Source organism: Gavia stellata, chromosome 14 (genome assembly GCF_030936135.1).
Source record: "Gavia stellata isolate bGavSte3 chromosome 14, bGavSte3.hap2, whole genome shotgun sequence".
In the NCBI taxonomy this organism is placed as follows: Eukaryota; Metazoa; Chordata; class Aves; order Gaviiformes; family Gaviidae; genus Gavia; species Gavia stellata.
The window spans coordinates 16,978,429-17,003,222 of NC_082607.1; the positions used below are offsets into that span (position 1 = coordinate 16,978,429).

Genomic DNA, 24,794 nt, shown 5'->3' on the forward strand with positions numbered 1-24,794 from the left:
AACTTCTTGTGTGGTGTTGGGTGGGTTGGTTTTTGGTGTGTTGTGTTTTTTGGGTTTTTTTTTTTAGGTTGGACTTGATGATCTTACAGATCTTTTCCAACCTTAGTGATTCTGTGTGAACGGGGACTTCTTGCACCCCTAAAGGCAAGGCACTGAGCTAAGTCTCTTCCCGAGGAGCACCGAGAGCTCACATTGCGTAGGCCGGCTAAGAGCAGGAAAGGTCAAGAGCAGGAGATTTTCAGTGCAGCTGTGGAAGCGATATTTCTATTATTTTCTTTCAACTTCTGTGAGTGGGTCTTCCTCATGTGTCTTTTTCGGAAGCCGCCTCCCCACATGGCTGTATTACATGAAGTTACAAGTGCGAATAAGCTAGAAAAACGGGGCTTATCCAGTCTGCTCTAGACAACAGCAGAGAGAAATTCTTGGCTCCCAAAGGCTAGTAAGAAAAGGTGGAAAAGAGATTATATTCCCTTGGAAAAAGCTCTCTGTGGAAGCAGAAAGTGCAGCATAGCAGGTTGTGCTGGTTTTGGCTGGGATAGAGCTAATTTTCGTTGCAGTAGCTAGTATGGGGCTGTGTGTTGGATTTGTGCTGAACAGTGTTGATAACACAGGGATGTTTTCCTTGCTGCTGAGCAGCGCCAAGGCCTTTTCTGCTCCTCACCCCACCCCACCAGCGCATAGGCTGGGGGTGCACAAGAAGTTGGGGGGACACAGCCGGGACCGCTGACCCCAGCTGACCAAAGGGATGTTCCATACCATATGATGTCATGCTCAGCATGACATGAAGCTGGGGACGTTCGGAGTGATGGCGTTTGTCTTCCCAAGTAGCCGTTACACGTGATGGAGCCCTGCTGTCCTGGGGATGGCTGAACACCTGCCTGCCGATGGGAAGCGGCGAATGAACTCCTCGTTTTGCTTTGCTGGCGTGCGCGGCCTTCGCTTTGCCTATTAAACGGCCTTTATCCCAACCCACAGCTTTCTCACTTTTACCCTTCCGACTCTCGCCCCCGTCCCGCCGCGGGGGAGGGAGGGAGCGAGCGGCTGCGTGGGGCTTAGCTGCCGCCTGGGGCTAAACCACGGCACAGGTGAAGGGGCGAGAAGCCTCCCGCCGGTACCGACCGCCGCGCAGCCACCCCCCCCCCCCGCCGCTGCAGCTGGGCCGCAGCCGCCCGCCGCCCTCTCCGCGCCCGGGGGCGGGGCCAGCCGCTCCCGCCCCGCCCACCAGCGCCGCCGCCGCCGCTCCGAGAGAGGGCGGCCCGCCCTCCCTCCGTGACGTCAGCAGGCCGCCTTCCACCCCCGTCCGCTGCAGCCGTTGGTACAGCCCCCCTGCCTTAGGCACCGCCCCTCGCCCCCGCGCCGCGGTGGTAGAGGCTGGGCTGGGGGCTCAGCGGCATCCGGTTCCGCCCCCTCTCCCCGCGGCCGTTGGTACGTCCCAGGATCGCCCGGCAGCAGGCGGAGGAGTCGGTGCAGCCCAGGGCCTCCCCCCGCGCCCGCCTCAGTGGTAGAGGCCGCGATCGCTCCTGCTCGTCAGCGCTGCCGTTGCCTCAGTTGGAGCTCGCTGCCGCCGCTGTCTGTGGGCGCCCCGTGCTCCCTCTGGTAGTGTATGAGTGATCTATAACCCTGAGCCCGCCATGTCTACTCCGGCCCGTAGGCGCCTCATGCGGGACTTCAAGAGGTACCGAGGCCGCCGGCTGAGGGGAAGGGGGAGGGCGGGCGGGAGGAGGACGAAGGGCCCGGCTCTACCGGGGGAGGCGGGGGGGGGGGGGGGGGCAGCACAACATGGCGGCGGGGTAGGGCGCGCTCCGCTGATTGCGTAGGGCCGGTCCTCGCTGGCTGCCTGCGGGTTACGCTGTTTGCGCAGGGGCGTGTAGCTACCTGCCTGGGTTACGCGAAGTGCGCAGGGGCGGCCGCTGGCCGCGCGAGGGGCGCCGGGGCGGGGGGGGGGGACACGGCGGGACCGGCGCCTCAGCCCTCCCTGTGTCCCGCAGGCTGCAGGAGGATCCCCCGGCCGGGGTGAGCGGGGCCCCCTCCGAGAACAACATCATGGTGTGGAACGCCGTCATCTTCGGGTGAGTCGGCCGGGGGCGGCGGGCCGGGGGCGGCAGGCCGCGGGGGCCGCTGCCGCTCTGCCTCCCGGGAGGGGGTCCGCGCTGGGCTGCCCGCGGGGTAACGCTGTGCTCTGCTTCTTCCCTCCTCTAGGCCCGAGGGGACCCCTTTCGAGGACGGTAAGTGCGGCTACGTGCGGGCCTGGTGTTTGGCTTTCTCGGGTACACTGCTGCAGTTTGACACGGCCTTGGTGTGTCGCTGCCGTGGACTTTGCAACAGGTGTGGGCCTGGGGATGGAGAAGGGACGTGGGTGCGTATTCACCTGTCCACACATCCATCTACTGCATTCAGGACTTATGTAAATATTGGGGGTTTTTTATCCTACTCTGAGAAGGTGGTGTAGATTTAGATTGCCATGCTGATTTACCGAAACATACAAATTAGCTTGTGGGGGCTTGCTTGTAATTGCTAAATCTGATTATCCAAAGCCTAATTTAATGTCCCATTTTAAGGATCTCCAGGCTTTTCTATTGAACCCTGGATCGTGTTTTTAGGGACACTCGTGTTTAGAGAACTGTCACAAACCTGGTATAGAACAGTTGTAATTTGTTTTGCGTTCTGTTTTCTGATGCTGGAAGTATTTTGCAAGTCCCAACGTGAGTCAGCTGAAGTAGGAAATGGGCCGAATGTTTGAGGAAGTTCAGAACAGATGTTTTTTTTTCTGGCATCTACTTCACTCTGCTACAATTAGTATCATTCAGGGTTAAAGACTAAAAGGGCTTTAAAAGCTGATTAAATAGGTCCTTGTAACATACCTGTGTGCTAGTAGGTTTTGTCTGGCGTTACTGTCTTTTATAACTTTACTGATGCTGTATGAATACTTCAGCATCTTTGGGAAAACTTGTTAGACATGAAATACTGTCTAACTGAAATCAGTGATGCATTTATTTATTTTTTTTTAAGATACTTTCAGCGCAGGCTATAATTAATCCTAGATCTCCGTGACTCATGACAAAAGCACAGGAAAAATTCCTTAACTCTTATGTTGTTCTTGGCTAACTCCTTTGTCTCTGTTTCTCCTCGGAGGTAGCACCTGTGGGCATGCCTGTAAATTGCAGATTTTTTTTTTCTGTGAAGATTTTGAAGATTTTAAATATTTCAGGCCTAAGAAAACTCTACAGACTCCAATTTTTTAAAATTTATTCGATTAGTTAAGAAACTTGCTATTGTAGCTGCTTCAGAAGTCTAATGTTTAGAATGTGAGTATTCCATAACATTGCATAATAGAACAGGTAGCCTAAATGTATTCTGTTATCTTATCTTGTAAACCTTAAAGAAGGGCTCCCTTAAACTTCTGTGAGGGTTGCTACAGCTGCTTCGGTTCTTGGTGCACTGCCACTAATAGAGTGATTCACTGTTTGGAGCAGAAAGCCGTCTCCTTGCAGCGTGCTAAAATGCAGGTTGTTTCCATGTTGAGACTCTTCCAGCTCAGTGTGGGGTTAACAGATGCTATAAGGGCTTTTTTCCATATATTTCCATTTAGTCACAGAAGGTTGGAGACTGCTTTTGAGAGCCCTGACATATTGATTTTGTCTGTGCTTTCTACTGTGGCAGCATTGTGTCTTTATCTCAAATACTTGGGACATACTGCACCCTCAGCAGTTTGAAGTTCAGACAGATGATTGAGTCTGCTACTGCTGTCCTACTGCTTTGGTTGATCCAATAATATAATCTTGGTGTGTCATGGATTGCTCTTTTCATAGCAAAGTGTGTGTTTTCACAGTATGCGCTTAGGAAAACAGATACGTCTTGTGTTGCAGGATATGCTTATCTCCTTTTCTCTGGGACATATCTTACATTGTGCTAGATAACAAAATACTTAGTGGTGCCTAGAGATACGGGTGTGTTGGTGTCTCGGTTGTGCTTTTCCGTGAAGTGAGTAGAGTAGCACAGTTCAGATAATGGTAGCACAGTTCAGATGCAGTTAAGCTTAATGTAGGTAAAATTAAGGGATTTTTTATTTAACAGTATTGAGCTGTTAGTTTGGGCTTGTTTGACTGTGCAGGCCCTTGTGAGTCAAAGGTACACTGGAGCTCTGTAATCCTTCTCACGAAGCCTTTGCAGGGCAGTGTTCCTCAGAAGTTGCTTTGTAGTTTCATTTTTAGGGTCTGTCACTTCTTGGTGATACTGTAAGACTGCAGATACCTTTGTTCTTGTGAAAGTAGCCTGTGAATTTCTTTTAGTTGAACTAGAGGTGTAATAGTTTCAACATTGTGAGAATTACTGTTCTTTATCCTCATTCTGATGAGGCCCTTCTCCAGTCTCAGCTTCTGAGGTTTCTTAGCTTTGTCTGAACTGAAAACCTTAAGTTCAAACACATTTGTTTACTTGCTGTGCGGCATAATGCAGCTAACAACCCTCCCTCCCCTCCGCCCCCAGACTTTAGAGGGTGTTTTCACAACTTGGTGCACAGGCTGACTCGGCCTCGGAGCAACTACTAATTTAGATCAGCAGCATAACTTCCATCTTCTGATTTAAGAGGATTTGATTGCAGGTGTCTGCAGTAGGACCCTGGGGATATTTATCCTGCCCTTCACCATATTTCTAAGAATCTATATGTGTGTGACATCTAAAGTGGTAGTGCTGTCACAGTGATGGAAACCCAGGCTCTCCCAGTCCTTCAGACCTGTTTCTCTGAAACTGGGGGTGATATTGTGGTTAGTGCAGGATTCCTGCTTGGAGAGAGTTAAGTAACACAGCTACTGTAGGATCCTGCCTTGCTGTCATCGTGCAGGAGGCTTGAACAGAGAAAGCAAGTCATTTGCTTGCTGTGTGGTTTGTTCCTTGCTTACGGAATATGGATTGTGTATCTTTATGTGGGAGAGGAGGAGATTGTCCCTGCTTTATGGACGGTGGAATAGAGGGGGCTGCTCTCGCTCCTTGCAGCGAGAAGGGCCTGGCAGGGACAAGGGTGTTGCTCTGGCCGGGGTTACTCGGGCCAGCACACAGGTCATGCAGAAGGCTCCCTGTTAGCCACATGAGCATCTCACAACCCGAGGTAGGAAAAACAGATCAACAAGGTAAGTAAGTACAGGAGAGAAAAGAGAATGTTCTCCTAAGATCAGTGATGATCCTAATATCAATAGTAACACTGAATATGATAATTTATGTTTTAAAATCAGCTGTCTAGGAATACCGGTTGAAAGCTTTAAAATTAGTGGCGGGAGAGACTGGACACTGAAGGCCTCATCCCCAGCAGTGTGTGTCATGACACCTGTTTCACCTGTGTGGGCTTTTAGTGTGACTGACCCTTGGACTTTGGTTCATCGAAGCTCTGGATTTGTCTTTTAATAAAGCTCAACAACGAGGTGTTGCGTACTGTGGAGCTCTTTCAAAGAGCTATTGCCACTCTGGGTCTTGACTTGGAAATTTGAGTAGGTAGATACTCCAGCTGGAAGCTAACTGCTCACTCAGATTTGTGTTAAAAGTAATGCCATCATGTCCCTGGTGGGACAGATGGCTTCCCTTTCTTTCAGTAGTTTTAAATGGATTCTAAGACCAAACTGCCCTTGTTACTGCTTTTTGGCCATCTTATCTGTCCCCTCTGCTCCCACTACTGTCAGTGTTGTAGAATAGCATTCATTTTCTCAAGTATGCTTCTTGAACTCTACTGTTTGATGGTTTGTGCTCAGTTTTCAGCCTACTGCTTGCTTAGTCACTCTTCCACAGAAGAAAGTGCCTGCTTTCCTACCTCATAAGGAGGCTACTGAGAACCAGAACTGGGGCAGGGAGAGCTGGGAATCTCTGAGATTTAGAATCAAATCTCTAAGCATTCGATTCTAAAGGGCCAATATTGCTTGGGATTGTCGCCATGTAGGGAAGGAAAGGTAGTCCTGAGCTGACGTTTGCAGCTGGTAGTTGTTGTTACTAACTTCCCAGGGCTGCCTTTCAAACTGATCTCAGATCTGGCTCTGTGCCTCTGGATTAGCTGAGGTAAAGCTTGAAAGCCCTACTGCAGACTTCTGCTAATTTGAACAATCTTAACTATACTACTCTTGTTCTTTTGTCTTACAGTAAGATAGCATGCTGTTGGCTCTCTGCTCTTATGTTGTTAGGGTGCTAATAAAAAACAAACATGCAAAAACTTATTTTTAGGATGTTGAGACTTCCCACTGCTGTTGGAAAGCTCTGAAGCATCTGTACTCTGTCTTCATATGCAAACTGGAACGTCAAAGCAATGACCTTCACTTCTCGCAACTCAATGTTATAGTTTATTTCCTTATACAGGAAGGAGTCCCTGGGAAATACTGCAGGTCCTTGCTGATGTGAAAAAAAGGAAAAGGGGTTGAAAAATCTGTTCTCTGGCTACCAGTTGTTGGCACGTGTTTGCCAGCAAACGAAGGAATACATTAATTATATTAGTGCTGGAAAACTCCCTCACAGTAGGAAGCAATGATGAGCTTTATATCTGAGCCCCTGATGAGCTTTATATCTGAGTTTTAATTTGGGCACTGAGTGTTGGAGGTGGGGAAACCTGTCACTGATAGGTAAGAATGCCTTTTCAAAAAGGGTAGTATGTCTGCCCTGGCAGCTTGTTACAGCTATTACTGTAAGGTGTGTTCCTTTTACAGGAGAGCTATATATTTATGTGAAGGTGCTTCAGATATTTCTCTCTGTACATACCAGGAACTTCATAAACTGCCTCCCAGATTGGTTGGTCTGAGGTGATCGCATGGTAAAGAGAAGCTTGTGTGTTTTGAAGTGGAGTATATAGAGTTCCTTAGTTACTGATCTGAATCACTATCAGTGCTTAGTCCCTCGGACCAAATTCATGCAGCTTAGTTGACAGACTTCTTAGTCTCAGATTGTCATAGCCTGAGGAGAAGGGCTAAAATAACTTATATTGGTGCAGGCTGTTAAAGTGGTTGGATTGGGACTTAACTACAGTTTTCTGTTTCCGCTTAATCACACTAACTAGTCTTCCTTTGAGAGACTGAAGCAAGTGATCAGATTTTTATTTTAAAGTGTCTGATTTAGATCCTGCTTTCAATACTACTTTTCTGCAATAAGATGTGATTACCTTACAGTTGTTGATAAAAATGTATTCTCTTGAAATTTAAACAGGAAATAAATAAGAAGGGTCTTGTCATGATAGCATACTCCAGTCTGTAGGACTTATTAAATCATGGCCTGTTACACAGATGGTTATACACCCACTTGTGTTGTTTTTACAGTGCACTGGGATTAGGCTTTGTGGAAGGGCAGATTTATTTCCTTACACAAACCTTTTGACTGGACTGGTGGTTTTGGCAGTAAAAGTAAGTCACAGGAGATACTCTCATACCAGTACTGTCCAGGACTTCTGAGTTAATCATTAACTCCAAAGAGAGTAGAAGAATCATTGTAGGACTGAGCAGTCTGTGTTCTGTATCCAACATGCATGTATGAGAACAACAGTATCAGTTTGTGCTTGTGGAGGGATGCTACTTATTCATCCCTTGTGTAAATTCATTCTGAATAAAGGTTACTTATCTCTCTTTCAACTCCAGGAACTTTCAAACTTACAATAGAATTCACGGAAGAATATCCCAATAAGCCACCTACTGTTAGATTTGTCTCTAAAATGTTTCATCCAAATGGTAAGTACTTACACAATGCTTTTTTTGGTGTTTTTTTTTTTTTAGTTATAGCTTGCTGTAGTGCTGTAGGAAAAGGTCTATTTATTATAAAAGTTTCCACCATCTAGTAAGCTAGCAAAATTACAGTGTGGTTCTATGTAGTTTTGGTAAGGATGAATATGTGACCAGTGCTCAGGCCTGAAATGAAAGGGGCAATAAAAGGAGCCTCTTACCTTTCAGGTGTTACAGCACAGTATTGATGAGATGCTCTTCTCTCTCAGCTGCCTGTTGTTAAACCTTACAGAAGAGTATTTTGTACTTAAATAGCAGTGCCTTGGGCTTCTGTCTGTACATATTGCATACATAGCATAATGACACTGCTGAATGCAGTTGCCTTTTATCGCTTTTCTTCCCCAAAACGCCTGTAAGAATGATACACCTTGAAATGTAGTACTAGTTTCCAACTGTAGCCAGTGATAGTAAGATCGTTTAATTGATCCCCTTCCTTGGTAATTAAAGGTTGGAGATGTATTCCTTGCCTCCAAGCAAATTATTAGCTTTGGGAAGGAATACCAGAAACTTTCAAATGCAGCAAGTAAGCATGTGTGGGTAAAGTGCACTGAGGGAAGGTTCTTCTGAAGCTGCTGTGAGAAAGGTGACTAGATACTGACTGTTGTAGATACTTTCCAGGAAAACCTTAAGTGTAAACAGCTTTTTGCTTGTGTTCTTTATTTGGTTCACTTGTGGGTAGCTTAAATTTTTTTGCCTTAAAATCTATTAATGGTTTTCCGTAGTGGTAGTTGCAATGTCACAGAGAAGCTTGATGCTGAAGAAAAAGCAGGGGTTGAGTTTAAATGCATCAGGCGGCTGTCAGTGACAAGCGTCACCTCTTGCTACCTAGAGGCTTGTTTGCTGGGTTTAAGTCTGTCAGACGCTATTGACTTTTGTAATGTTTGTCAGTACGTAGGTTTTCAGATCAGGCAATACTAGGGAAAAACTGGGTAGCTGTACAACTTCTGTTTTAAGCCATTCTTCTTGAACCTTTTCTAGTTTATGCAGATGGTAGTATATGTCTGGATATTCTTCAGAATCGTTGGAGTCCTACTTACGATGTCTCCTCCATCTTAACATCCATACAGGTAAAAAGAACTCTTGTGTGAAAAGGCAGAATGAAATTAGGATGCTTTGACAAAAACAGCTCAGGAAACACCTTTTTTTTTTTTTTCTTTGCTCCTGATAGTCAGTATAGCAGCTATACCTTGATACTTGCCAAAGCATGAGTACTTCCCAGATGTAAATTGACTAGACAGTGACAGCAGGTGGTCACTGAAGGGACCCATCCAGGGATGGCACTCCTTGGGTATCGCTGCTTGGCTGTCAATTCAACAGTCACCTGCACTACTCAGAGTAAGACTGATAGTGAAAGCTTCCAATAACGTACAGCTGGAATAAGGCAATGTACCTTACCTGTATCTAGATGAACTCTTGCATTCTTACTCGTGTGGATAGCTTAAGGAATATGTTGGAAAACTATGCGTACTTTCAAGTGCCTAAGAATCTTTTTCTCTTTGCACAGTCTCTATTGGATGAGCCAAATCCTAACAGTCCAGCAAACAGCCAGGCAGCTCAGCTATACCAAGAGAATAAGCGGGAATACGAAAAACGGGTTTCTGCAATAGTAGAACAGAGCTGGCGTGACTGTTGACCCAGGATGATGCAAATGAACACTCTGTTGATGAGGAAAATAAACAAAGTGTCTCAGTCATCTTTTTCCTCCTAGCATTTACTTTGAAAGCAGAATAGCTGTTGTGCTGTTGCCACCCTCCCTTGCTGAAGCTTCTTCTCCTTGGACAGCAGAAAGCACCCACTTTGAAGTCAAATGTTCTGTACTTGGGTTACTTGCAAAAGAGTTACTGATGCTGAATTCATTTTCTGTGGTCCCTCTCCAGTCTTAGGGCAGTATTGTGCATTTCTGTAGTGTACACTAAGCTTTTAATTGTAATTGTGTTATACACAGTGATGCTTATGTGTAGCTTGATAAAAGGGATGTTTATATACATACACATTTTTTAACTGATATTAACTAAAGTGCTGATCTGTCCAGGCTGGTCATTTACCTCTACTATTGGTTTAGACCCCACTACATTTGTAAGTACTGAGTGAAGAAGAAACCTCTTGTTTCCCTTTTGTATTGGTTTATCAACTCCTTACTTGTGGGAAAAAACCCCCCAACTCTTAAATTGATTCCAATTCAAATATTTAATAAGACTGCGGAATGCTAGTTACTGCTGCACTTCACATGCAAGATTTATGTACAGACATACATAAATTGCTACAGTTGTGGTACTTTGATCTTTGCTGAGGGTGAGAAACAACCCCCTTTGTTTTTTATTTTATTTTAAAGGACATACCTACAGAGACTGCTTCAGTAAGTTTCTATAGTCCTGTCACTAAGGCATTACTGGACAAAACCAGGTAGAGCTGTGGTACTCAGCGACAGACCTTCCACGTTAAGGAAGAGGTAAAACCTGAAGTGTTCCAGCAGTGGAATTGCTCTCCTTCAGTGTCTTTCTCCTGCCCCTTATCTTTAGCTGAGAAAGAGAAGTTCTTTGGGATCCAACTTTGCCTTGTGGAAAGTTTGAATGAAGTAGGGGGTAGGCACTTGAGTCGCTGCAGTTCTGCTCTTTGTAGATGACTGTTTGTTTGTGTGAGCTACTGCTGCATGCTTGAGTTAGTGTCCCTTCAGTTTTATGAAAGTATTTTTTTCAACTCTGAAAAAACATTTGTAAGTCCAGGCTCACTTTTTTTGTAAGGCTAAGTTTCTACATTTGGATACAGTACCTTAAGCAGCAGTGTGGGATGAAACCTACAATTGTGTTGTCCACTGTTCCAGTGTCTTTTGTGTGCACATTGGTCTGTTAGTTGAGAAGTTTAACTTTGCACAAGTAACCCATGTAAGAAACTGTACATTTTTCAAAAGTTGTAAATAAAGTGTAACCTTAGTGCTTATTGTATAAATAGGCAAGAGATGTAGAACTGTGGTTATTAACGGGGAGGGTAGGAGTGTGCTGTGGGATCAAGCCAGGCCAGGATCAACTCACCAGCAGAGAAGGGGAGAAAGAGGCACAAGCCTTAGCAAAAACAGCACTTGCAGGAAGCTCAGCACCATGTCATGCCTGTTGACAAAAAAGGAGCCTATGATAATGATAGTTACAGCAACTTACCAGGCTCCGTAATGAATTGATAGAGGAATCACATTTATTTTCCTCCTGTCTTACAAGGGAGAGAAGGGGATTTAAAATGACTGACACATAACAAAAGCTGGTACTGCTGCTTAGCTCTACAATTAAGATAGAAGCAGCCAGGCTCTTTCCAAAAATTAAATCGAGGTTTATACCTGCTGTGACAACAGCTCAATACCCCTGAAAGGGCTTTTTGTCTTACATGGAGTGGCCTTTTACCACTGAACTCCTGCCCTTATACTGGCTCATTTTCCTAAAGGACAGCGTGTCTTAACCGGACCCTCCTAAGGGCCAGGTGTGGCAGTCTGTTCAGTGTGCATGGAGAAGGCAGGACAGAGCGACTCTGCCTCAAGTCACAGGGTTTGTTTCTTAAGCATTCCCTGTGCAATTCTGTCCCATGTCAGAGCCAGTCAAGCAATGAGTACTGTAGTTGCACCCACTAAGTTACAGACCAGTGGGAAAAAAAACCCACGAAAAACAACCCAAGCACAACCCCACCACCTGCACTGACAGGGATCACTGAAACTAGCCAAGAGTATCTTAACCATTACCCCTGTACCAGCTGTTATCAATTTCTGCAAGCAGAACCCTTTCTGAATGGTCCAGGTCTTTCTGATGTCCCAGAAGTCCTCGTATCAGTCCCTCCATTTTCGTATTTGTCTTGCTACTCACAAAAAAAAAAAAAAGGTGTGATCACTTAAGGCAGCCAGAAACAAGAGCAGCACAGAGCTGAGGAGGGAAAAAGGTCAAATCTCACCATTACACCCCTCTTAGATAAGGCCTTCATCCACTAATGTCATTTTAAGCCACATACTGCCTCTCCAGAAAGCTTGCAGCTATACAAACACACCGGAGCTGGAGAGGCTGGCAATTCTTTAGCTCAACAGAGAACACCCCATCAGCCAAACCTACAGCCACTAACTCAAGAGGAAGGCAACAGACTGGTCCTGCACAAGGGCACTGCACTCCACAAAGGTGGGTGGTGGAGTCACAGCCACTACCCAGGACAGGAAAAGCAATGCCCTGCACAGCCTCAGGCTGGACAGCTACCCCCGCTCAGGTACCAGTACTTTTAGGCAGCACCCCTCTGCCCCCCCCCCCCCGCCAAAGAGTCATTTTTCATCCCAAATGCTGCAGCGGTGCTCTTGCCTGTCTCAGCCTCACCAAGCTTTGAAGACTTGCTGCATAGCTGCATTGGGGGGGGGCACCGCACTCCTGCTTGCAGGAATATCTGGCTAGAAAGTACCAGGCTTCTTCCACTCCTACATCACCATCTGCTAGAGCCCAGTGTTCTTGAGAGCAGAATACAAAGCAGAGAGAGGGAATAATGCACACAGAAAACCCAAACAACAAAAAACCCCAAAAATCCCAATATATTTTCAGCATTAACTGCCAGATTATTTTTCTACAAAGACAGCAGCAGCATGTTTTTATTTCAGAAGTCCAAGCCAGCAGAAGCTGAGCTGCAGCCATCCAGGCAAAGAGAAGAGGGAATGCCTGCCCTCTTCTTCCTGAGCAAGTCTTACCTGCCAGGGCAGCCTCTTCCTTTTCACGCTTGTGGGGATGAAAATGCCTCGTAACTGCACATCACCAAGATACTCCGCTTCATCAGTAGTGGTCAGTCACCCTCTCCTCAGCGCTGAGTATTTAAAAAAAGATGGAGAGGCAAATACAGGCAGCAGAAAAACAAAAGCAGTAGCTGAGACACAAGGCAACAGGAGAACAGACAAAAAAACATATTTCATGAGGACTGGCTTCACGCTGAAGAATCATCAGTGGGCTCTACTGGTAACAGAAAAAAGCCCAGCATCTCCAGGTGCATCTCACTCCTGGCTCTTCCAAGGTCAATTCCTAACCTCTGTTTTCCAAGCTTGAAGCGAGCGTTCCTCCAAGGCTCACAAAGCACACTGTCCTGTGGTACTGCTGGCGGAACGGCACAGGCGGAGGTCGGAGTCTGCTTCCCCGGCAAGGAGAAAAGCGCTCCGGCAGCACCTGCCAGTCCTGGAGAGACCCCACGCTCACACCACACATCAGAGCAACACCAGAAACTTTACTTGTGAATCGCCCTTGACATACACAAGCACAGGTACAGTAACGGAGCAGAGAAATAATTAGGCACAGATTTGATTTTGCTCAGGATTAAAGAGCTTATATTCAGAGTAAAAAAATAAGTTATATAACAGTCCCCACAAGCTACACAAGCATCTTTGAGCGTGGGCTCTGCGTTTACCTCCAGTTTTTGTATTTCACACTTCACCACGGTATCTGCACATGTCAAGCAGTGCTCCAAGGTAAAAATGCGCTGGCATTATCTTAGTCCGATACACTGACGCTTAAGGTGCACTCAGTAATTCTCAGTACAGGAGACTCAGGGTAGAAATCTATGAATAAAACTGTACCGTTAAACTCGTTAAGGGCATCTCTCTACATACGTACACAGCAGAGACAAGACCTCGTTACATATATTTCTCAAGAATAAATGCAGTTTTCACACTTTTTTTTTTTTTTACAAAGTGTGACAAATCCTGTTTTTTTTCCAGAAATAAAATTTTATTTTTATTGTCATTAATACCAACTTTACATACAGGTTTATTCCCCCAGACTGCACTTCCTTTGCTTTTTACTGGTTTATTATTTTTTTTTAAAAAAAGGCATTTTTTTTCCTTCCTTGGTCAAGAAGAATAAGGGAACTATAATTTTAAATGATGTCAAATTCCTTCTCGTTGGACGTGTGGTTTTGCTATTACAAAACTATTAAAACGTGAAGGAACAAGTAATATCAAAGACACATACAGTAACAGCACTACTGCTTTTGGGTTGTGCTAATATACTTGAGCAGAACTTGGTCAGTTCTAGACTTCTAACAACATTTTAGAAATTATATTAACGAAGTAAAAGACTTTAACGTTAATATAACCCACAACAAGAAAAATGCAGCATGTCTTTCTTTTTAATCGAGTATCTAGGAAGCTCAGTCTCTGGTAAAATGGGACACCTAACCTCAGTTTGCTTGAGGCATAATAAGCTCGTAATGCCCAACCTGGCCTTCTTGTTTCAGCTGGTCTAGCAGATCCTCCTTGCGCCGCTTCCTGCTTACCACCAAGTATCTGTTGTGTCCCTGCCCATGAGATTTGCTTTTAAGACCATATTTTTGGGCGATCTGATGTATCTGCTTCCGCTCATCCATGGTCAGTTCTCTAGAGAAAGTCAAGTCAATGTGACTTTCTGAGCGTGCATAGTTTCGAATGATCTCTTCAATATCTCTTTTAGCGATTTTGTTCACCCTTTCTACATCAAGCCCAAGTCCTTCCCTTTTAAACTGCTCCTTCACTGAAATAGGCTCTCTAATGCCTTCACCATCTTTCCCTAGGCCACCGCCTGTCCAGCCCATCTTTCTTAGAATTTGATTCCCAATGTTGTCTTCTTTGATCTTCTGTTTGAAAGCCTCTTCTGCTGATCGACCCCGAATCTCATTCCTGGAGATGACGTCTTCGACAGTGCCTTTCTTCAGGTTATTAACAACAGTTGGCTGAGTCTTTTTGAGGATTTTCACGGCTTCCTCTGCTGCCTCATGCTTGACAGATTTCTTCACTCCAACTGCTTCTGCAATGAATTCATCTTCAAGCAGCACCTTGCATTTCCATCGCATGCCAGTCATCCTTTCAAAGACATACTCCACCGTCATCTTGTTGAACTGGGCGGTGTCATTCAGCGTACACACTGGATTACTGGAGTTCTCGTAAACCACGAGGTCCTTCAGGTCCTTCTTCCTTCCGGAGCCTCGCGACGAGCAGCCCACCTTCTGAACCTGGGTCACTTTGATGGCTGCTACATTTGACTGCATCTTCTGCAGAATCTTCAATGCCTCCTCAGCTGCTGCGTGCTTGCTGGTCTTCTTAGTGCCAAAACCCTCGGCTAGGCAGTGATCTTGTAGGTACACTTGACAACGCCACGAGCGGTTGGGCATTAATTCATATTTATATTCAACAGACATTTTGTTATATGAGGCAGAATTGTTAAGTATTCCTATTGCGTCACTGGCATTCTCGGTGAGGACAAAACTAGTCCAGTGTTTGTTGGTATTAGTGGAACCCTTCACGGCTTCAGTACCAGGCTGCAGCGGGACACAGTCCCTGTTGGCAACTACGAACTCCTCATGAGGTTTGAGAGCAGGAGGGAAATCTGGGCGACTCACGCCTGCCTCGCACACCACCAAGTCTTCGTGATAGGTGTGCTTGAACTTCCGCTGAACAACTCTAACTTCCACAGACTTCTTCAGCAGCTTGACTGCCAGCTCCGCGGCTCGATCCCTGGATCCGTTTTTGCTGCCGGCGTAACCGGTGGTCAGGTAGACATTCTGACATCGCACTTCACAGGCGAAGCCATCTGTTAGGAGCTTCTTGCTCTTGGGGAGGTCAGCAGGGGCGATTTCTTTCAGAGGAACATAAATATATTCAGGATTTGTTTTGCATGCCTGAATCGAACGTGTCAAAAGATACGTATAGTTAATTTTATCAGTCCCAGTGTTTGCATCTGGGTTAGCAAGATTTTTCCAGATAGCTGCTGACAGTTTCTCAATAAAACTCTGCTTCAGCATTATAGCTGACGGAGGAAAAGTCTCTGATGCAGACTGGACAGCCGAAGGACAAACAGAAACCTGCAACATGCTGCTTGTGGTAGAGTCCATACTATTCACAGCCGCCTTGGCTGCTGCTGCCTGGCCTGCAAAGCCAAAGCCAGCTGAGTTGGAGAGCTGGGGATCCATCTCCCGTGCACTCGCTAAAGAATTTGTGCAATTTTCAGCTGGCTGCGCTATGCTGTTTGTATATGCCTCCTGGTTCACCTCCTGCATTTGGTTATCCAGAGGATCCTCCTTCTTGTCAACCTTCTCAGCACTGGTGACAAAGTGTATGGGTTCAAAACGTGGTCGCACCCGGAACCTGGGGACCATCTTTTTGGGTGGCTCAGGAATCTCCTCCAGCTCCGGACCTATGGGGTGGAAAAAAATGACAAGATTACCAATATGTGCTACGGCAGGGAGACAGTGTTTTCAGAGTGACCTCCAGGAGGAGCCTGCAGGCTCTGAACACAGGATTCCCACTTCTTAGCCACAAACCAAAAGGTTTCTTTCTGAAGACACTCACAATTGATCAAATAAGACCATTCATTCTTTTGCAGGTCACTACAGTGGTATTTCCAGCTCTGCAACTACCATCCAAAAATCTCTATGTATTATTTAGTTACACAGATTTTAGGTCTGAATCACTTGCTCTGCCCCCCACATTGCCCACTGAACCCATCCAGTCATTTCTGAAGTTAATCCATTCAAAGCTACTGAAACAAGTGAAAACTACGGCCAGTAAGACAGAACACCGGGGTGGGACCAGAGCTGCAGCTCTGGCTCTGCCGCAGGGCTGCTGGATGATCTCAGATAAACTACTTTTTATCTTCAGGTCTTCTCATTCGATGGAGGAACACAGTGATACTGAGCCCTCCTTTCCAAAACATGCAGGGCTGTCAACGACAGTGTTAATAGAAGCGTATTTTCTGTAACTATAACTACCCTTGGCTAAAGGACACCAAACACGGAGAAATCTGCCCAGGCCCCAAGCGGCAGATGCAGTGGCTGGGGGAGGCCCATTACACATTACTGGTAGACCTCTTGTTTCTTAACCAGAAGAAATGCAAATGAGGCAGAATATCCTGATAGGCACAGTCACTGCAGAAAATGAGAATCAAATAGCTGATAAGCAAATACGTTATATCTAAAACACAGTTATACAAGACTTCTCCTGTGAAAGATTTAGCCCCCACAAGCTGAAATGGTACACGTGTGTAATTTCATCAGAGGAGCAAAAGGCCACCTCAGCGCCTTGGAATGAGCTGCCTAATCCAATGCCAATGTGTGCAATTGTAATATAGGTCAGGCAACACATCTGTCTAGACGTCACACTACCATAGCATATTTATCTTAGCCTAGTTCATCGCAGATGAGAAAAACACTTCACATACAGCATAAACAGGCCTTCATCTTTAAATCAGGTGACAAAGCTCTTACACATACGTTATATCCTTCGGTCGTTAGTTTTGATGAATTATGGCCAGGTTAACATTTCTTGCTCAGTTAGGTATTTTGATGATTGCACTGCAGCAGCATCTAAAGGCTCTCAGCAGCAGAACAGCTCTTTATGCTGTCTGTAACACGCAACAGAGAACCCTTCCCCTCAGAGCTGCTGCCTGAGAGACAGACAAAACATGGGAGAAAAGTAGTATTTTTCTCAGTTTCGCAGCTGGCCCTTGGAAGCACAGAAAGATTGCTGGCTGTCAAAGTAAGGGAAGAAACTTTGGCAGAGCTAGGGATTATATCCAAGCCTAGAGGAGTCCTGTGCTGTCTGACCATTTGCGCTTTAAAGAGCCAAACTACTGACTGACGCTGCCTCACAAAGCAAGGGCCTGCCTGCTCGCATCCACAACCTGCACCTGCACGCACGAACAATTCCCCCGACCCTCCGACCCTCCCTCCCTCCAGAGAGAGGGCAGGGAGCTCTGAAGGTGCTGGAGGAGCCAGGGGATGGAGCCATTGAACTGCCAGCCCTCTCTGCCTGCTGTATTTCCTCCACTGGAAAAGCTACAGCTGGAACATCGACCCCTGAGACCATAGGACTAGGCTGACACATGCAGGACTCTTCCAGGCCCAGGAGGGAGAGAAAAAACCCAAAAAACAGCACCACCCAATGCTCCAGACAGGTCGTAACTCAAAATCAATAAGCTGAACTCCATATCTCCATGCACAGGTACAATCCCTTCTCAGGTCGGAACATCACCCCTCACCACAGTGAAGAAGGGCAGACAGATATTTAATTACATAGATTCAATTCCCTAACACTATCACTAGGGAAAATCAATTACCTGGTAATTTCAAAGAAAAATTATATTTTCTTAAGCAAAAAGAGAACTCTGCATGAATTATGTACATGCCACAACATGGCAGAGGAGGGGAAAAGGCTGCAGTCTAGCAGAGTACATCACGGTTGCTTCAGTTTGCTGTGCTGTCTCTCTTGGAGGCGGCCCCGTGGCACAACGCTCTCCCCACGCTCCCACTAATGCCCACCAAATAGCGATGGGGAAGGGTGTCTCCTTTGACACCCAGGCAAGTATACTCACTGTCAGATGGAGAGCGATATCGTTTTAGCTTTCTGCTAGGGACCAACTCGTACGTCCTCATTTCCCCGATATCGATGCCTTCAGCCATCTTGAGAACCTTCTCCATGACCTGCAAGCCGTATCTGTGTGGATTCAACAGCAAACCACTTTAGAACTCGTCCCACAGGGGCAACACACGCACATGCACACACAAGCTTTTATTACGCAAAACAAGAACTAAAGCTGCCTGAGACATAGTACCTGGTTCAAGGGAGAGGCTCCCCCTGATTTCGCTGGAGTATTAACAGAGGACCTGACCACCGGCATCATGCCGTAGCTAGTTCAGTGCTGGTAAACAGCCCACACACCAGTTAACAAGCTACCCGGCTCCAAGCGAACCCATTTGTGAATAACAAACCATGCGGGCACCAGACTGATGGCATTTTAAACCTCAATTTAAATACATTATCTGTCAAAATATAACATTTGGCAGAGCTACTAGAAACACTAAGGAAAACAGGGGTTTGGAGAAGAAGGAGTCTCCGTGGGCATCGCAGCTTCAGTGAAGTAAGCACAGGAGCGACTGACTGGCACTGAAGTCTCGTCTGGGTCAGCAGCCACAGACCGCACATCACCAATACTGAAATCGCGATGTCAGATGACAAAGGCACTGCTCAGCCTTTATCGACCACTCTTTAAAAAGCCATACTGATTTCTAGTTTGGTAGCTGTAACGGGAATGTTTTAAATCCCCGAGCCACGACCGAGGTGAGGTGGCTGTAACTAGCTCTGTGCAAACCCTGACCCTGCTGCAGCACGCTCGCAGGCAGGACACACACTGTACAACCCCATCCCTCTTGGCCTTACACCCCCAACCATCGAAGTTTTCCATTGCTCCGGGGATCTGTCACATGTATTCAAGCCATTTGCACGGCTGAAGCTGAACTAGAAAAAACCCAAAACTTTTCTAACCAAGCAGAACCTATAAACACAGCCTGAAACTAGCCTCCCACAGCTTCGCACTGTGGTTCAGAAAGGAGAAAAAGCAATCTTGCATCTGTTCCACGGTGTGCTCGCCTTCAAAAGTCAAAAAGCACCAGGTCACACTGCTCACGGACAGGAGTCCACAACTGTCCCAACAACCAGTGCTGCGATAACTTGCACCAGCTTTTAAATACTACCGTTCCAAGGGCTCTGGAAATCTGCTCACTCTCCACTCAATAAATACCCTTCCTGTTCCTGATTTAGAGGGCCAGGCAGAGATTAGATCCATTTAAATTCCTGGGTGAGAACTCTGAACACACACTACTGTGGTCCCTGCTTCACCTGCAGGTACCCAGCACAGCTCAGCCCCCAGCAGAGAGGCACTGGAACTGTGCATGGGAAGAAAATGCGAAGGGGGATCAAAGGGAGGTGGACAGTGGTGATACCCTCATCCTCCCGCAGCCAGAAGGGAGAGGGGTGGGAATCTCTATTCCTCTCTCTGGCTTACAGGGAGAAGAGTACACTGCCTGTGACGGGAACATGAGGGACGATGCCCTTTTCCAGCTGGGTGCGGGAACAGCATTAGATTTGACAGGAGTGTGTCACTCACTCCTCTTCACAAAGGATGGAGATGTTTGGGGCTCAGATTGCTGCCCAGGGGAAGATCAACCAGTCGCAACACGTGTCTGTCTAACCCGGCCTTAGAAATCTCAAGTTGTGGAGACTGCACATGGAGGCAGAGGAACCCCATGCCTCCGATGCCTAACTAAAGTCTCCCTGGTGTGACTTAAACATGTTAGCTCTTATCCTTGATCCCAGCAGCTCTGGAGCATAATGCTTTCCTCCCCGTCCCCCATTTTGCAGCCACCTTGAACATACCTGAGAGCAGATGCATGTTCTCTCATCTACCCCTAAACTAAATGAATCCCGTTACTTAACTCCTTCCTCACAGACCATGTTTTCTAAGCCTTCTGGACATTCTCCAGATCATCCCTCAGCAGAACACTCCCTCAGGTTTCATCAGTAAAGACTCTGATTACTCTGATTTGTATTTATTCTGACAAACAGGTTGTCTTCAGTTAGCAAGTGATCAATGTTAAAAAAAAAAAAAAACACAAAACCAAAAAACCACCAAATAAAAACCCAACCAACAAACTTAAGAGAAAACAACAAAAATCCCCCAAACTTGGAAGTTATTCACTTGATACAGCTACAACTGCTCTCCCCAAACAGCAAAAGGCAGTTCCAGGGAAAGCTGTGGGTCCCCTCCCTTCCCCTGACAACTGTAAGTAAAGCTGCCAATTGCTCTTTAGCAGCACAGCGTGTTCACGGTGCCCGTGCGGTGTGTCACCTTCGTGCACAACACAAGCTTTGGGGAAACATCCTCACTTACGGTGGCTCTGCACCGCATCATGCCTAAATCCATTGCTCAAGTCTCCCCTGAGAGTGGCAGGTAGAGGTGTTCATCAGGGAAAGTATGTGCACTTACAGGCTTAAATTGCATAATTTTTTAGGATTTGAGATCTCACCACATAGTTCTTCACTTCTATGATCAGCACCCTATAACGGTATTATTGCATTGATTCCCAAAAGTGCTATGACAAAGAAGGCCCGCTGTTAAGACAACTCATAAATACATTAAGATGAGGTAATGGACCAAAGAGATTATATCTTAAAAAGATACGCTCAATTTTAACATACTACTCAAGCTTTGGAATTTGAAGCTGTTTTAAAACTATCTTCAATTTTGGTGCCTGCAGAGCAGAATAGGTTAGTACCAGAAAGAAATAAGAAAACATGCAGATCTACATTTAAAGACGTTGACTTGTCTCTGTACAAATAACACAAAGTGTTCCCCAACAAGGCTTTGCGATAGTAACGTTAATAAAAGTCAAACTATATGCCCTTCAGTGTTTACAAGCTTCTCTGTCACTGCACAATTTGCTGAAGTTAGTCGTTAAGCTGTTGCTTCTGTCTTTAAAGCCTTACGTCCAGTTAAAAATAATCACAACACCAAAAGTGTCAGTCAGGACGTGGGTGACGTTTCTGCAGATCTCCACAACCTTGCTAGTTACGGTATGGCGGTTTCTGCATGTTAAGAGTAATCCTGATGAAGGGAAACCTCTTCCATTCGCCGAGCCTCTTTCTCTCAGAAGAACCGAGCTTTAAGGGGACTGTATAGGCTACTTTATGCTTAGAGGGATACTTTCTTCTCACTTAAATTACAAAGCACAATACCACATGCTTAACGAGTCCTCAGGGGTGGGACATCAAGAGCTACTTTCAAACCACGTATACTTTTCCAGCAGCCTGCTCCCCTCGGTGTGCAGATACACGCGTGTTCGAGCAAAGAAAACTGCCCAGGAACCGAAGTGCTCCTGCATCGGCCCCTTCCACCCCAGCTCTTCTGGGGCTGCTTCTCAGAAGGCAGCCGGAGCCGAGATCCGGCCGAGCAGCACCGGGCCACGACGGGAGCCCCAGAGAGGCGGGCGGGCGGCCGAGAGGAGCGGCCGGAGGGAGCCCGAGCTCCTCCTCCCCGCCCCGCTCCAGGCGGCGGCTTCAAACTTCCACCCCGACCCCCGCCAGCGGACCGGGCCGCCTCCGCCGTGCCTCGGCCGACCCCAGGCCTCGGGGCCACCCTCCCGAGCCCGGCTGACGCGCCGGGGCGCCCAGGCCTGACAGCGAGCGCCGGGCCCCGGCAGGCAGCGGGGCCGAGCGGCCGGGGCCCGGCACGGCCTCCCCGCGCGGCCGCCTCAGGGCCTCCCCCCGCCCCGAGGCGGCACCCGGTGCCGGCGACGTCCCGCCGGGCCTCACCTGCAGCCCATGAAGACGTGGTTGGTCCAGAGGACGGAGAGCGAGAGGAGCTGGTCGATGGCGGCGCCGGGGTAGCCGTGGAGGTGGCGGAGGATGAAGCGGCGGCGCAGCCCCCACTGCCGCTCCGTCTCGTTGTACTGCCGCCACTGCTCCAGCACCGACTCGGGCACCCGCTCCGGCTCCGGCGGCGGCATGGCGGGCGGCGGCTGGGCGGGCGATCCTGCGTCGCCGAGGGGCCGACCCCGCCGGTGGGCGCCGAGCCGCCGGGCGCAGGGGCGGAGGGCGGCGGAAGCGGCCCGGGCGTGCCGGAGGGGACCAGGCCCCACGTGCGGAGCAGGCCGCGGCTCGCTGCGGGCCGCCGGGGAGCGCCGGCCCGGCCCGGCCTCAGCCCCGCCGGCCCCGGCCCGCCGCGCCCCGCCGGTGCCGGTGTGGCGGAAGCTCGCCCCTCCCCCCGCGCGCCGAGCGCTCCCCTCGCTCGCGCCGAGCGGCCCGGCCGGCGCCGCGTCACGTGACCGCGCGTCACAAGCGCGCGAGACGCCGCGAGAAACCGCCGCTACCGCCGGCCGCCCGCCTCGGCTCCCCGGCGCCCCCTGGCGGCGGCCGCTGGCGCAGCGGGGCGGGCCCGAGCGGGGCGCAGCCCGGCAGGCGGCGGCGGAGGACCTGCGGGAAAGCCGGGGGAGGGCGACCGGCCCGCAGGCAGCCCGCCAGGACGGCCGACCCCCGGCCTGCCCTGAGCCAGCGCCCCCCGTGCCCGCGGGAGCGGCTCTGGGTGCCGCCCCAGCAGCTCCTCCCCGCCGGGCACCGGCCTGGGGGAGCCCGAGGCCTTTCCCCCCGCCCCGCCCCGCAGCGCGGGCCCGGGCCTCTCTCCGCGGGGCTCGCCCCAGGCCGAGCCTCCCCCGGACGCTTGCTGAGAACAGGCAGCGGTAACGCTCGGTGCAGAGCCGCGGTTACCGGGGCGGCCGGCTCTGCTGGCAGGGCGGCGGGGCAGCGCCGGGAGCGGGGGACGGGCCCGCGGGGCTGCTTCCGCCCGAGGGGCCCGGGAAACGGCCGTCGGAACGGCACACCCGCCCCGGGGGCGTTGGGTTATGCCTTCCCGCTGCCCATCGAAAGCTCTTGCGGCCCCCGGGTGAGCCGAGCCGGGCTGGCCTCGTTGTGCCGGGTCCCGGAGGCGCGAGCAGCGGAGAGGACAGCGCACACCCAGGCCTTCTTCCTATTTTTTATTGAAAACTTACATTAACGTTAGAAAGGTCTCAGGCGAAACAGTGCTGGTTCTTCAGTGGCTGTCGTGTAAATAGGTAACTCGGTGCAGTTCTCCCACGCTTCCCTTTGTGAAAAGGAAACAAAACCAGGAGGGGGGAAGAGAAGATCCAGTGGGAAAAGCGCACAGCGAGCGGGGCAGGGCAGGACAGCGGAGCGAGAAGTAGACTCCAGCAGACTCCAAGGACACCGCACCCTACTCGCGGGGGATTGGGATGGATCGCTATTATTGGAACAGCATCACCTCTCCCTCCTCATACTGCTAACTTTTTTCTAACTTTAAAGAACAAGAGGAGGTTTAGTTAGGGAAGAAAGTACCCTTCGACCCACATCCACCAGTCGCTGGAGCTTGTTTAATAAGGTGATGAGACACAGGAGGACACCGATGAAAACACACAGTTCTTCTTACTTTATTTCTTTGTTAAAATTAAATATTTCGTGGCTGCCAACAGAGCAAATTGCACCATGTTTGTATTTCCTTGGACTCTGAACGCACAGTTTCCCAATCAAACAACAGCATATTGAAAATACTCCTTAGGCTTCACACCTCATGGAAGCCCATGACATTTATCTTATTAAAGACAAAAATTAGAAAAAAAATATGCCCGTAACAATGTTTCAAAATGTATTCGCTACATTGTTAGTCCAAACATCGAATTTCCCTTGCCCTTCAAAATTCCAGGTAAACAATCAGTTCCCCCATATTACCCTGTCTTGTCACACAAATTACAAGACACTTCAATTTTAGATACCATGCAAGTCATTAAAAGAGCTTCGTTCCAAGACACTAACACCGAAGATTTGTTCCCCCCCTCCCCAGACATAAGACCCTTAAACTCTTCTAGAAGTGGCAGTCTTCTCCCTCAGACCCAGTGCAGCTGGCGAAGACAGATTAAAAAAAGCTACAGAGAGAGAAAAGGGAAAAAAGAGAAAAAACCAGAAGATTAGCAAACAAGAGCAAGACATTCAAAAAGCAGGAAAAAGAGATGCAACATGAAAACAGCTGACAGAGGAGAGATGGAACCTCCTTGTGGTACCTCAAGTACTTCAAGGAAATCACACAAGTAAAAATCTTTTTTCTTTAAAGTCTTTAAAAAGACTTTACATAACTTTAAATAACATTCTAATAAGGCAAATGGTCAGGAAGAACAGCCAGTGACCCGCAGTATGGTAAAAAAAAGCCACATTAAATGGTTCTTTTAGCAGATAATCTAGAAATCACTGACAGACTGATACTGACTGGTTTTGGGAGCAGGCTGACATTCGACAGTAGAGGAAGAAGTAAATACTCAAATTATCTTAACTTGCTTAAAAAAAAACCAAAAAAACCAAACCACAAAAGAGTCAAAGATTTTTATGGGAAATAAAATTGTATTTATGGTGAAATAGAATCCCTCAGAAAATACATTGCAATCAAGAGTTTTAACTGCCTCGATTGCTAGAAACAGAGGCCAGAGTGGCGTTTCATCGGGGTTACTGCATAAGGTTTGCCGCTGCTGTGAGCGGCCAGACTAACATGTACGCAGAAACTGTTCGTGAGGCCTTAGCACCACCCAGACTACCTTTCTAGTCAAATTCTCAGCAGCGGCTTGCGGTAAAAACAGCATTACCTATCACGGCTAGGTCTGAGGTGTGCTTATCGTCCAAAAACCCAGGATTTGAAGGGTTTTTGTTGAAACTATTTGGCAGCA

General features: G+C 48.1%; 3 protein-coding genes across 4 annotated transcripts in view; 1 reads left to right on the forward strand and 2 right to left on the reverse strand.

The window, feature by feature from the left end:
* The first annotated feature begins 1,470 nt into the window (after positions 1–1,470).
* UBE2A (ubiquitin conjugating enzyme E2 A) lies at positions 1,471–10,689 on the forward strand. 2 transcript variants are annotated; one of them, XM_059824359.1, is made up of 6 exons: positions 1,471–1,675; positions 1,989–2,069; positions 2,200–2,225; positions 7,596–7,685; positions 8,715–8,803; positions 9,241–10,689. In XM_059824359.1, exons 1-6 carry the CDS (start codon positions 1,632–1,634, stop codon positions 9,367–9,369), a joined length of 459 nt encoding a protein of 152 aa, XP_059680342.1. In that variant the 5' UTR covers positions 1,471–1,631; the 3' UTR covers positions 9,370–10,689. The 2 variants fall into 2 exon arrangements, with proteins under 2 accessions (XP_059680342.1, XP_059680343.1); XM_059824360.1 differs by lacking the exon at positions 7,596–7,685.
* Positions 10,690–13,449: 2,760 nt separating this feature from the next.
* Positions 13,450–22,046, reverse strand: NKRF (NFKB repressing factor). Its single transcript, XM_059824457.1, has 3 exons — positions 21,847–22,046; positions 18,071–18,192; positions 13,450–15,895 (listed from the first exon to the last, which is right to left on the reverse strand). Exons 1-3 carry the CDS (start codon positions 22,038–22,040, stop codon positions 13,908–13,910), a joined length of 2,304 nt encoding a protein of 767 aa, XP_059680440.1. The 5' UTR covers positions 22,041–22,046; the 3' UTR covers positions 13,450–13,907.
* A 1,443-nt stretch (positions 22,047–23,489) lies between these two features.
* SEPTIN6 (septin 6) overlaps positions 23,490–24,794 on the reverse strand; it is a 31,991-nt gene continuing 30,686 nt past the window's right edge. The window contains exon 10 of the mRNA XM_059824639.1: positions 23,490–24,005. Within this exon, the coding sequence (XP_059680622.1) occupies positions 23,996–24,005 (10 nt within the window). The 3' untranslated portion in view covers positions 23,490–23,995. The remainder of the gene's footprint in view (positions 24,006–24,794) is intronic.

Coding starts and splice junctions, on each gene's coding strand:
- NKRF (XM_059824457.1), bottom strand. CDS start 22,040: ATGCCGCCGCCGGAGCCGGAGCGGGTGCCCGAGTCGGTGCTGGAGCAG. Junction 18,193..21,846: donor CACGTCTTCATGGGCTGCAG/GTGAGGCCCGGC, acceptor GAATCCACACAG/ATACGGCTTGCAGGTCATGG. Junction 15,896..18,070: donor ATATCGCTCTCCATCTGACA/GTGAGTATACTT, acceptor TCCACCCCATAG/GTCCGGAGCTGGAGGAGATT.
- UBE2A (XM_059824359.1), top strand. CDS start 1,632: ATGTCTACTCCGGCCCGTAGGCGCCTCATGCGGGACTTCAAGAG. Junction 2,070..2,199: donor TGGAACGCCGTCATCTTCGG/GTGAGTCGGCCG, acceptor TCCCTCCTCTAG/GCCCGAGGGGACCCCTTTCG. Junction 7,686..8,714: donor TAAAATGTTTCATCCAAATG/GTAAGTACTTAC, acceptor AACCTTTTCTAG/TTTATGCAGATGGTAGTATA.